This window comes from Artemia franciscana, chromosome 3, assembly GCF_032884065.1.
Source record: "Artemia franciscana chromosome 3, ASM3288406v1, whole genome shotgun sequence".
NCBI classification, from domain to species: Eukaryota; Metazoa; Arthropoda; class Branchiopoda; order Anostraca; family Artemiidae; genus Artemia; species Artemia franciscana.
Window position 1 is genome coordinate 15,860,964 of NC_088865.1, and position 13,169 is coordinate 15,874,132.

The window sequence follows — 13,169 nt, forward strand, 5'->3', positions numbered from 1 at the left end:
TAAAGGGCTTAAATTTTTTTCTGAGTAAAACAATTCTTAGATCCAGAATGAACATTCAGTAGACATCAAGTTACATGTTCACCTAAGTAAGAGCTCAGTAATGGCATTGAATTTACTCCCAGAAGGTTACCTTTGTAACAGCTGAGTAATGGTATTGAATTTACTCCCAGAAGGTTGATTTAGTAAAAGTTCAGTAATGGTATTGAATTTACTCTCAGAAGGTTGATTTTTATAATTAACCACAGTAAAATCCTAGTTAATTGACTTCTTGCTATCCCTGAAAGGGTTTAGGTTAGGAAAATGGAACTTTCATGGATGGGTCTATAGGCTAAAGTATGTCCTGGGAAGGTATTTTAAAGCACCCACCTCTACTCTTTCTCCTTCTAGAGGGCCCTGAAATTTGCCTACATGACAGGTTTATACCTATTGAAATTTTGACAAAACAAAATTTTACCTTAATTTTCAGTTACTAGTTGCTTTTTTTCTGCCTTTAGTTCTGAAAATGCAATTCCTGTCATTTTAGAAAACAATTTTGTTGTACTTCAATTAAGCAGAGGATCTATTTTTCAAGGTTTCACTTTTATAACATACATATTTTTAAAGGACATCAAAGGGCAGGGCCCTCTAGAGGGAGAAGGAGTGGAGGTATTTACTTCAAAATACCTTCCCAGGACATACTTTAGTCTGTAGTTTCATTTTCCTAACCTAAACCCTTTCCAAGATAGCAAGAAGTCAATCAGATAGAATTTTACCATTAACCACTTCAGAAGATAGGCCCTAGCAAAAAGCCTTTCAAATAAAATGTCTTTCCTCCAGGTTTGTTTGCACTGCAGCCTAAGCTATACCTAGAACAACATTTATTTCCAAGTTTCACTTTAAAGTATAAACTCCATACCTGGTTATTGAAAGTATGTAACATTTGGAAGGAGAAGCATTTGAGGTGGATACTTCCAGGACATGCCTAGTTTAGGCTCTGGATTAATTCTTGAACATTTCAGACTAGCCTACTGTCTGGGATAGAAAAGAGCCCAAAATCTAGAACACTACTACTTGCAGTTAGCAAAAAGTCACTAAACTGCAATATTACCCATTTTTGGACCTAGAAGTTAAATAGGAAAACAAAATTACTTTTCTCTCGAGTTGACAATTCAAAATTATTTGCTTCAGTTACAGATTACCCGAGGTCTTTTACTTGTCCGATTACTTATCCGACTAATCCTTATGTTTTATGAGATGCACATGACGTCAGAGATTAGTCAGAGTTGCGTTCGAATCACATTCCAAGTTGACTGAAACCAGCATTCTGACGTTTTATTTGTGATTCCGAGTTAACTTTTAGCGTTCGATTTGTAAAAGGACTTTTAACAACTTTTACATTTTGTACGTTCGTCTCAAGTTAACTCGGAAAGAGGGCAAAAGTTTCAATTATAGGTAATCATGGAGTGTGTGTTCAGATGGATCCAGGATGAAGGCACCACTTTTGTGTACCAGTATGGTGAGTTATTGAGCCAGATTTTTGTTGTTGGGTAGGTTGCACTAAAATAGACTTAAAAACTATGTTATTACCCTAGTTAAAACTGGCTTTTTTCTTGTGTGGGTGGGTGGGTTTTTTTCTTTTACTGGGTGGGGGGATAGGTAGATAATAAAATGGTTAAGAAAAGACTTATAAAGTTATTGCAATATTAGTTAAAGTTACTGCAAAGCTACTTGAGCAATTATTTCAGAGCTGGGTATCCTAATACAATTTGTGTGGCCAGAAGTTTAATTGTTAGATTGCAAATTGTGATTTTCATTTGTCTTCTTTTAGTCATTCCATTCAAGATGCCTTGGATATTTTTTTTTATTGTGATGGATTGTCTTAATGCTCTGAAAAGGTAAAATATTTCAATTGCATAGGATAGGTATTTTCCAGTAGGCTAATCAATTTAAAGTCCTAAATTAGCAAGGGAAGCGTTTAGTTCACTAAAAAATCACCTATATACAGTGATTTTTTAAAATCACTGTATAATTGGAGTTCTTTGAACTCCAATTAAAAAGCCCTGTTTTTGGCCCCCTTTAGCCTGTATCCAGTTCCTGATTGCCATCTAGTCCAAATTGCATTTTTTCTGTTACTCATTTCTTGTCAATATTGCTAAGGGGTCATACTTAAGCACTAGAGAAGTATGCAGCTCTGCTTTACTTTAGCACCAACCCTCCTAATATGGAAATCTAAGGCTGAAATTGCATATTTCCTATTGATTCTGCCAATGTATACCTCAACCATAGTACCTGATAATTGAAGCAACTGTGGCAAAACAAGAACTGGAAAAATAAGTAGGCTAAAAGGTGGCAAAATACATTTAAAATATATAATTTGGGCTATATATTAGCAAATTAGGCAGGTCGGGAGTAAATTTTTTGTTTTTTTCATATTTTGACTTAAAAATAAAGTGAATATACTACTTGATGCCTTTTTGTATGTTCTTTACAGATATAATTGATATAATTGCTTATGTATATATATATATAATATAATAATATAAGATATATAATTGATATAATATACAGATATAATTGCTTATGGGTGTGTTCCAGCTGATGGTTTTTCAGTAACTGCAGTTACTGCATGGTAACTGCCCATTTTTAACTGCAGTAGAGCCAGTGGGAACGGCACAGTAACCTGACTAGCAGTAGCATCATTTTCAAATTAAATACACATGTTCAAATTTAAGGGATAGTTTAATGCTGATTAGTATAATTTTTTTTAATTCCTGCTGTTTCAGAGCATTTAGAGAGGTTCTAAGCCAACCATGGGCATTTGGCTGTCACAAATGATTTTGCTCAAATGAGTTGGTGAAAAATAAATAGAAAATATAAATTTTCTCTTTTTTTTATTATTTCAAGACTAGAATATCACAAAGCTGAGCATTCACATAGCTTGATTGTATTTTAAGCAAATACAATCCCTGATGGAGTTTTGTTGATACCTGTCTTAAATTGATTTGTCTAAATAAAATGGGCCTATAGCATTTATAGGACAGTAGTGGGGCAACTATAGCAATCTTTTTTTTCAATTTTCTATTTTTTTTTCAAATAATTATTGTTCTCTAGTCAAATTTGTGTTCCTTGCTAAGTGGTAGGCGCTTTGGGTTGGAACGCTTTGTCCAAGGTGTATAGGTTTAATTCCTGGCATTGCCAGTTTATTTGGTTTTGGATAGGGGTTGGTGATATGACTAACCTCAGCTAGAATTGGCCAAAATTTAAATGAGTACAGATGGAAATCTAGGGACAGTAAGGAGGAAGGGCATGCAAGAGCATAGGCTGGCTGGTCCTTAGCTTCCTATTGCACTACCTGGCTAAAGGACCACCAGGTCCTTTACTGGCCTACTGACTTAGCCATAGAAACTTTCTTTCAAACCCATTAAATATAAGTAGAAATGAAGAATACCAGTGTCATGGTCCTTCCATTTCCCTGAAATGTGGATGTATGGACAATTTTGTGGGTCATGAGAGATAGCTTGTGAATGTAATGGGGGTGAATGTTCTGCAAGATTTAAAAATTTATGACAGTTGCTCAGGTTGGCAACTGAACACAGAAGTATAATTTTGTTATTTGTTTTTCTTTGTGACTATTATGCTTATTTAATGTCAAGTATTATAAAGTTAATCTCCTTTATTTTGTTTTTAATTGCCATGGCCCTAGGGCTTAAATACAATAAAACCTACTTATATCCATTGATTTTCTTTAAATAGATAGGAGTTCTGTGTGTCCTAGCTTCAGTAAATTTAAATGTAATTGTGAGACCAGGGATTACAAAGTAGGTGAAAACTTGCAAATGGACCTCTGGTATCAATAAAAATTTGTAAGAAATGGATATCAATTTAAAGATTAAAAAAAAAAAAACTGTTAGAAAACAAAGAAGACTAATGAATAAACAAAAGTATCCCTTTACAACCATTTAATTAATTGTCACAAATATTGGTCACCCTTAAGATTGAAATGAACAAAGCTTCAATTATGAATCCATTTTCCTTTAAACAGACTGAAGGGGCAAACCTCCAAGCTTTGACAAATTCAATCTCACTTTTGGGCAATCTCACCTTTCCTTTTCAAAGGAAACTTTCTTTGGATGTTTCCAATCCAACTAAAAACAACAGGGACAGCATCAGGTACAAGTGATCTTCTACTTAGCCTACATACCAAAGGGAAAAGCATGCATCTCTATACTATAATTTACCTCCAACCTGCCTAATGTGCAAATATATAGCCAAAATTATGTAGTTCCAATGTATTCTGTCACCTGTTACCTTTCCTGCCATTCTTGCTTTGTTGCAATTGCTTCAATTAACAGGGAGTTAAAGGTTGAGGGATAGATTGGCAGAATCAACAGGTAACATGTAACTTCAGCTATATATTTCTATATTAGGAGGGTTGGTTTAAATGAAATTTAAATGGCTATCAGAAACTGGATACAGGCTTAAGGGGGGTAAAAAAAAACAGGGCTGTATAATTGAAGTTCAAAAATAGGTGGTGAGTTTTTAGTGGAATAAATACTTCCCTAGCAAATTTCAACTATAGGTCATGAAAGGAGATTAATGTGAAGCTTGATCATTTTTAAACAATAATATGCACATAAAGAAAGAGAGTATAGCCTAGAGGGTTGTATACTCAACCATGCAGCTTGCCAAGACAATTTTAAGCTCCCATTATAAACTATGCACTCATAGCAGCAAATAGCAGCTACATCAGGCTAAAGGACCAATTACTACAACTTATCTTGAGGTTTTTGTGCAAGTCAACATGGGATTTGTGTTTTATTTTGGTGAGAATAGAAAAAGCATAAAAGGCGTTTCTGACTTAAATTCCATACTTTACTCATTGTCAGACCTTTTGCCACTGTTGAAGAAGCAGTAAGCAAATTCAAGTGTTTTGGCTCCCTAGGTAGGCTAGTTTGCTTTATACAGGCATTTTAGCTAATATCTTACCTCATAATGGCAATTTTAAAAAGCATTTTTTTGCTCCTGTATAATTAGAGCATATCTAAAATTTGAAGGATGTTTTTTACCAGACAGATAAAAGGTAAAATTCTAGTTGAGTTACTTCTTGCTATCTCAGAAAGAAGTTAGGTTAGGAAAATGAAACTTTCAGGGATGGGTCTATAGGCCAAAGTATATCCTGGGAAGGTATTTTAAAGTACCCACCTCCACTTCTTCTCCCTCTAGAGAGCCCTAAAATTTGACTCCATGACAGGTCTGTACCTATTGAAATTTTGACAAAACAACATTTTACCTTAATTTTCAGGTACCATTTTCTTTTTCTCTGCCTTTAGTTCTGAAAATTCAATTCCTTTTATTTGAGTAGAATTCTGAGCCATATCACCATTTTTTTTTTCAAAATTTAGGAAATGTTTTTTCATATCTTTAAAACCTATAAATTGGGATTGAGCAAAGTTGTTAAGCTGAGAACAACTTTGTTGTACTTCATTTCAGCAGAAGATTTATTTTGTAAGGTTTCACTTTTATAACACAGATAGCCTATTTTTGAAGGTCATCAAGGGTCAGGGCCCTCTAGAGCAAGAATGAGTAGAGATATGTACTTTGAAATTCCTTCCCAGGACATACTTTAGCCTGTAGACCCATCCTTAAAGATTCATTTTCCTAACCTATCCCCTTTCAGTGATATTTCAGAGAAAATTTCAGTGATATTTATATCACTCACATATTTCTCATATTTTATATCACTTTATATTTCAGTGATATTTTTCAGAGAAAAATAATTCAAATTTTTTCTCAAAAGAAGCTTGATTTTTAAAAATAAATGTATGTTTAACAGAAAGCAACTGACATCATATGAAATCCAATAAAAAAAAATTCATGGAGAATAAATAATATCTGCCAAATATTTAACCTATAGTGAGGTGGCATAAAAGATTATTTCTAAATTTAGAAAACCCAGTGTTATGGCAACAACAGTATGGCAAATCAACAGGAATTGTCTTTTCACAACTAAAGCCAGAGAAAAAGAAACTGATAACCCAAAATTTCAGGACCATTTAGAGGGAAAAGAAATGGAGGTAGGTACTTCAAAATACTTTCCTGGGACATACTTCAGCCTGCAGACACATCCCTGAAAGTTTCATTTTCCTAACCTAACCTCTTTCAAAGATAGTCAAAAGTAGCCAAAGTAAAATTTTGCCCCTACTTTATGTTAAAAATCCAGTTAAACAACAATCTCAATGAATACAGACTATATAACTAGGGAAAAGGGTAAAATTGGTGCAAACAGTATTACTGGCTTTCATATAAAGTGAATATACCACTTGATGCCTGTTTTAATGCTGTTTACATATATAATAATTGCTTTTACTGCAAATTCAGATTTAAACATTTTTTGGCCTCTTAAAAATGACCTAAATATGGGGTATAAAAAATCTATAATAGATTAGAAACAAATTTGGGCTATATATTTGCACATCAGGGGGGGTGGGGGTAAAGCATAGCATATATTAAATAAGTAAACTAATCTTTGCTGTATTTTTTTATGTGTTTGTGCACATTGAATTTTAATGAGAAGAGAAATCACCAGTGCAACAGCACAAACATAAAAAAAATACACCAATGGTTAGTTTACATATTTAATATATGCTATGCTTTACCCCCACCCCCTGATGTACAAATATATAGCCCAAATTTGTTTCTAAGCTATTACAGATTTGTAATAACCCCACATATAGGTCATTTTTAAGAGGTCAAAAAGTGCTTAAATCTGAATTTGTGGTAGAAGCAATTATTATATTTGTAAAGAGGATAAAAAAGGACATGGAGTGGTATATTCACTTTATTTGAAAGCCAGTAATACTGTTTGCACCAATTTTACTGGGAAAAGAAGCCAATAATTTTTAGTTTTTAACTAACCTATAGGCTAATATAAAGTTACAAACCAACCTATAATTTTTAGTTTTTTCAACTAAAAATTATAGGTTGGTTTAGAAACTAGGCCTGTTAGATTTGGTAATATTAGAATAACTCACCAATGTGACAGCTACCTTCCTGAGAATCAACGTTTTTAACAACATAAAAATTTTCTTCTCATTCCTTATTAAGCTTAGCCTATGCAAGATAGGCCTAGAACACCAAAAACCCTTTAAATCCTAAGGAATATGCATAAGATTACTTACAGGTCACTGAAAAGCTAAGATTATTTCCACTAGGCCTATTAACAATTTCCTTGTCTTTTCTTTAGACTAAACGATTTCATATTTCTAAATTTTTTGCCATTGAAGCGTTCGATTCGCAATTCTGTGTTGACTTTCTAGGTCAACTTTTTACTAAATAAAACGGCAGCAGAGAAAAAAGTCAACTTTTTCGAAAGTCAAGTTGACTTTTTCGAGTCGATTCGAACGCAACTCAGATTACCCCCTCGAACGCTTTATTTATCTGTGGACTTGCTAACCCCATTAAAAAGATTACTGAAGATAAGTGACGTCAATGTTACATTTAAAAAAAAATGGATAAACATGTGAAATCGTCAAGTCTAAAGAAAAGACAAGGAAGCTGTAAATAGTGGAAATAATCTTAGCTTTTTAGTGACCTGTAAGTAATCTTATGCATATTCCTGAGGATCTAAAGGGTTTTTGGTGTTCTAGGCCCGTCTTGCATCAGCCAAACTTAATAAAGGAGTCAGGAGAAAAGTTTTTTGGTTATTAAAAAGGTTGGTTTTTAGGAAGGCAGCTATCACATTAGTGAGTTAGTCACATATTACCAATTCAAACAAGCCTAGTTTCTAAGCCATCCTATAATTTTTAGTTAAAAAATTTTTAGAATGATTAGGTCAATACCTATAGTCTATATTTGTTGAGATTACTGTTTAAACTGGATTTGTAAGGTAAAGTGGGGTAAAATTTTGCTTTAGCTACTTTTGGCTATCTTTGAAAGAGGCTAGGTTAGGAAAATGAAACTTTCAGGGATGTGTCTACAGGCTAAAGTATGTCCCAGGAAGGTATTTTGGTAAATTTATAGCAAACAGTATTACTAGATTTTGTATAAAGTGAATATATCACTTGATGCCTTTTTTATGCTCTTTACAAATATAATAATTGCTTCTACTGGAAATTCAGATTTAAGCACTTTTTGACCTCTTAAAAATTACCTAATTATGGGGTATAAAATAGGTTTAAAACTTTGGTCTCAGACTTTAAAACATTGGACTCAAACTTACTGTTTCATTATAATCCATTTTTTAAAATGTTATATTATCCACAAGCACAGATTTTCTACAATTAAATTGGATAAATAAATTTTATCAATGTTATGGCGTTTTCTTCTTCCTTGTTGCTGAAATTTCAATTAAAGTATGCGTTTTTGGTCGTTTTTTTTACAAAATAATGGGATATTTGAAATTGTAAATCTATAATAGTTTAGAAACAAATTTGGGGATATATATTTGCACATCAGGGGGGGTAAAGCATAGCATATATTAAATACATAAACTAACCATTGCTATATTTAATATAGGTAAATTAATAGCAAACAGTATAGCTGGTGGTTGTAATAGCTGGCTTTCATTATTTTGATGAAAACGCATGCTTTTATTTAAAATTTGATGTCAATGAAGAAGAAAATGTCATAACATTGGAAAAATTAATTTATCCAAATTAATATTGGAAAATCAGTGCTTGTGGATTATATAACATTTAAAAAAAAAAGATTTATAATGAAACATTAAGTTTAAGATCAATGTTCTTCTTTTCCCTCTAGAGGGTCCTGAAATTTTTGGATGCCTTAATTTTTTTGCTATCAGTTTCTTTTTCTCTGGCCTTAGTTCTGAAGTTCTATTCCTGTTGATTGAGCAGAACTTCAAGCCATAACACTGTTTTTTTTCTAATTTTTGAAATAATCTTTTATGTCACCTCATTATAGGTTTAATACATAGCTGATATTATTTATTCTCCATGATTTTTTTTTATTTGATTTCATTGATGTCATTTGATTTCTGTTAAAAATACATTTGTTTTTTTACATCAAGCTTCTTTTTTTCTGAAAAAATTTGAACTGTTTTTCTTTTTACATGTTGGATAAAATGCAAAGGAATGTCTGGCCCTTCATTTCATAAATTCAACTAAAAGCCTCTGAGGCATCTTACATCAAAATACATCTGACACATTTTAAAGGTTTTTTTTAGATGCTTAGGACACCATTAAAGTTTTGCATTTGCTTTGCTAAAAAATTGTCTTAAAAAGTGCCAAGTTTAGAGAGTTATGTTAATATTCTTCTTGCTGATCAGTATAATTGTTTTTAAAATTCCTTCTGTTTAAAGCATTTTAGAGAGATTCTAAGCCAACCATGGATATATTGCTGTCACAAATAATTTTGCTCAAATAAGCTGGTTGAAAACAAATAGAACATATAATTTTTCTTTTTGTTATTATTTCAAGACTAGAATATCACAAAACTAAGCATTCATATTGCTGATTATATCTTAAGTAAATACAATCCCTGATGGAGTTTTGTTGATACATGTCTTAAAATTTATTTGTCTAAATAAAACACATATTGTTTATGGGACAGCAGTGAAAAATGGGAGCAACTATGACTTGAGTTGTTTGGGTTTTTTTTTCAATATTTTCTTTTTCCAATTAATTTTTGTTCTCTGGTGACATTTGTGTTCCTTCCTAAGTGGCTGGCACTCTAGGTTGAGAATTCTTTATCCAAAGGACACAGGTTTAATTCCTGCCATTAGTAGTTTATTTGGTTTGGGACAAAGGTCAGTGATGTGACTCTGTAAGTTCAGCCAGAATTGGCCCAACCTTAAAAGGTTACTTAGAGAAATCTAGGGTTCCTATTGCACTTCCTGGCTAAAGCACCACCTGGTCCTTTACTGGGCTCCTGACTTAGCCATAGAAGCTTTCTTTTAAACCCATTAAATATAAGTACAAAGGAAGAAATGCCAGTAAGGTGGTCCTTCCTTTTCAATGAATTGTTGATGTATAAATAAGAGTATAGGTCATAAGAGGTGGCTGGTGAATGATTTGCAAGGTTTAAAAATTTAGGGCAATTGTTCAGGTTGGCAACTGAGCACGAAAGTAAAATTTTGTGAATGGTTTTTCTTTGTGATTGTTATATTTATGTAATGTCAAGCATTTTAAAGTTAATCTTCATTGTTTTGTTTTAATTGCCATGGCCCTAGGACGTTAGTGTATTAAAACCTACTTATGTCCATCCATTTTCTTTTAAAAAGACAGGAGTTCTATGTTTCCTAGCTTCAATAAATTTATATGCAATTTTGAGACCAGGGTTACAAAGTAGGTCAAAACTTGCAAATGGAACTGTGGTATGACTAATTAGTTTCTAAGAAATGTATATCAATTTAAAGGTTAAAAAAAATCATGTAGAAAACAAACAAGACATAAATAAAAGTATCCCTTTACAACCATTTAATGAAGTGTCACAAATGTAGATCACCCCTAAGATTGAAATGAACAAGCTTCAATTATGAATCTGTTTTCTTTAAACAGACTGAAGGGGTAAACCTCCAAGCTATGACAAATTCAATCTCACTTTTGGTCTCTTTCCTTTTCAATGGGAACTTTCTTTGGATTTTTTTATTTTTTCAACCAAGTACAAACAGTAGTGGCAGGATCAGGTATAAGTGACCTTCCACTTAGCCTACATACCCAGGGGAAAATCATGCAGCTATACTAATAATTGGTAATTTTGTTGTTCATATTTTTGACTTACAAATAAAGTGAACATACCCCTTGATGGCTTTTTTATGTTCTTTACAAACATAATAAGTGCTTCAATTGCAAGTTCAAATTTAAGCACTTTTTGAGCTCTTGAAAATGACCAAAATATACCCAAATAGTTTTTGGGTATAAAAAAAAGCTTAAAACATTGGTCTCAAACTTACTGTTTCATTGTTAATACATTTTTAAATGTTATATAATGTATGAGCACTGATTTTCCACAATTGAGTTGGATTAATAAATTTTACAATATTATGCTGTTTTCTTCTTCTTTGATGCCAAATTTCCAATTAAAGTATGCGTTTTTCGTCATTTTTGACAAAATAATGTATGTTTTTCACTGCCAAAATTTGTTAGGTTAGGTCAAAAAGTACTTAAATTTGAAATAGCAATATAAGCAATTATTATGTTTGTAAAGAACATACAAAAAGGCATCAAGTGGTATATTCACTTTATTTGTAAGTCGAAATATGAACAACAAAAAATTTACCCCTAATATGCCTAATTTGCAAATATATAGCCCAAATTATATATTTCCAATCAGTGCTCTCACTTACTTGAAGTACTTTTACTTGAAGTAGTACTTAAGTAAAATTTTCCATTACTTGTACTTATACTTAAGTAAAAACTCTAGGGTGTACTTATTACTTGATACTTAAGTAAGATTACGAAATACTTATTACTTAAGATACTTTTAATGTACTTGTTTTTCAAATACTTCACCTTTGACACGAAAATTTTGTGTGTGTGTGCTTTGGCAATGTACAAGACAACATCACCTTTAGATTTAGAGCGAACTCCGGACCCATTTCGTGGATACTACAAACGCACTGGCTAAAAATAATAAAAAAAAACTCCTTTGAAAAATAATATTGATATGGGGGGCTTTAATCCCCAAAGGTATAGCTATTGTATCTTTCAACTATGATAAATCAAAAAGCTATCTTAAAGCTTGAGATATTTGAAGAACATTGCTTAAAGGACATAAAAATAACTTCATGAAAGCAAGTTGTCATCTTTATTATTTTTTCTCTCTTTAACTGAAAACTAATTTATTTTTTAATTCGAGAAACGAACTATTTTGACGTGAGCAAACAGTAATTAATTCGTCTGAGCAAGTTTTATCACGCTTCACTACTCCATAAACAACATTACTTGTGATGCCGTTTTAAATTTGGAAGGGACTTGGAAAGTATCAAAATCGCGTCTTCTCTGCAACCCGAAAGTCCATACAACAGATGGACTTTCGTGCAATCCTTTCATCGGTTAGCTACTAATTATGGATAGTAATCAACAATACAAGGCTTTTTCCGGGGGGGGGGCTGTTTTGGACTTGTATTAATTAAGTACTTTGAACTTAAATTAATTCAGTGACCGCAGGTAATTCAGTTGCTATTTCACAATATTTGCTATGGTTAAACCTGACCTAGATTCAGAGTGAATATATTTTTTTGGATTTTAAACCTGCATTAATTCAGTGGTTTGAACTCGAATTATTTCAGTGACCATAGATAATTTTTGATCTCATATAATTAAGAAGGGTACTGGGAACAAGCAGAAGGGGGGAAGGAGCCTCCCGCAAGCGACGTATTGTACCCGCCGGTATCAAGTTACCCGTAAACTGCGGGGAATAGGTGAGGGGTCCTTGTTCCTAGGTTCCTTCATTCGTTGTGAATCATTCCTGTGAGACAATTTATTCTGAATTAACTGACGCTTGATTATGAGCTTGGCTCGCCCCTGCACTGATTTTTGGACTGGTTACTGCGACCTGATTAGCAGTGAAAATGGATAAAAACAATATCGTTTGGAATGCGGTATTGAACTTTGTGTCGAGGTCAATGCTTGCTGGTTTAAAACACCAGCTGATTGTAAGCCGTGCTGTGGAATTCTTCAGTAGAGATGACATTGTAAGGGCAAAAGAACTGTTGTTAAAATCTGGTCTACCGGACCCCTTTCGCAAGTCTCTGAAAGATGATGAAAATGTTTTGGATACAGCCAAATTCTTTGTCAAGTCAGCAAAGGAAAAGCGTGCCTTGCCTACCTTCGTTATTTTTGAACCTACAGAGGTCCCCGCTTGTATGGAGGAGATAAATGCATGTATAACTACTAGAGTAAACGACATGTGTCGTCGTTTTGACGGCTTTATGGAACGTGTTAACAAAGGAGAGTTCCACGTTTCTACCCATGCCAGCCCTTCTAGTGAACTTACTGCTCCGCAAAAGCTACCATACTCCGTCGTTGTAAAAAAAAAACCCTCCGCCCTTGAAAACACCACTGGAACAAAAGAACTTTATCAAATCTGCATGGGGCGAAGCTCTAGACGCCACCAAAGTTGAACTAAGGCCTGTAAGGAATGGTTGGCGCATGGCTGTAGCTCACAAGGCTACGGCGGAAAAAATAGCACTAGCGATCAAAATTAAAATTCAGAATCCGAAGCCAAAGTAA

At 33.2% G+C, this 13,169-nt stretch overlaps 2 protein-coding genes across 7 annotated transcripts in view; one reads left to right on the top strand and one right to left on the bottom strand.

Annotated features, from left to right (window-relative positions):
• Positions 1–8,230, bottom strand: part of LOC136024939 (sorting and assembly machinery component 50 homolog) — a 67,463-nt gene extending 59,233 nt beyond the window's left edge. Inside the window, exon 1 of one of the 3 annotated variants that reach the window (XM_065700531.1) lies at positions 8,198–8,230. In XM_065700531.1, coding sequence (XP_065556603.1) covers positions 8,198–8,215 — 18 coding nt within the window. In that variant the 5' untranslated portion in view covers positions 8,216–8,230. Of the gene's footprint in view, positions 1–895; positions 935–1,128; positions 1,224–8,197 lie in introns of those variants that run through there. The other 2 variants (XM_065700532.1, XM_065700529.1) reach the window with 2 other exon arrangements.
• Positions 7,467–13,169, top strand: part of LOC136024936 (ionotropic receptor 25a-like) — a 121,117-nt gene continuing 115,414 nt past the window's right edge. For 3 of the 4 annotated variants that reach the window (XM_065700523.1, XM_065700527.1, XM_065700525.1), the window contains exon 1: positions 7,470–7,572. The gene's annotated coding sequence lies outside the window, so the exon portion shown is untranslated. Of the gene's footprint in view, positions 7,573–13,169 lie in introns of all 4 variants that reach the window. The other variant, XM_065700524.1, reaches the window with a different exon arrangement.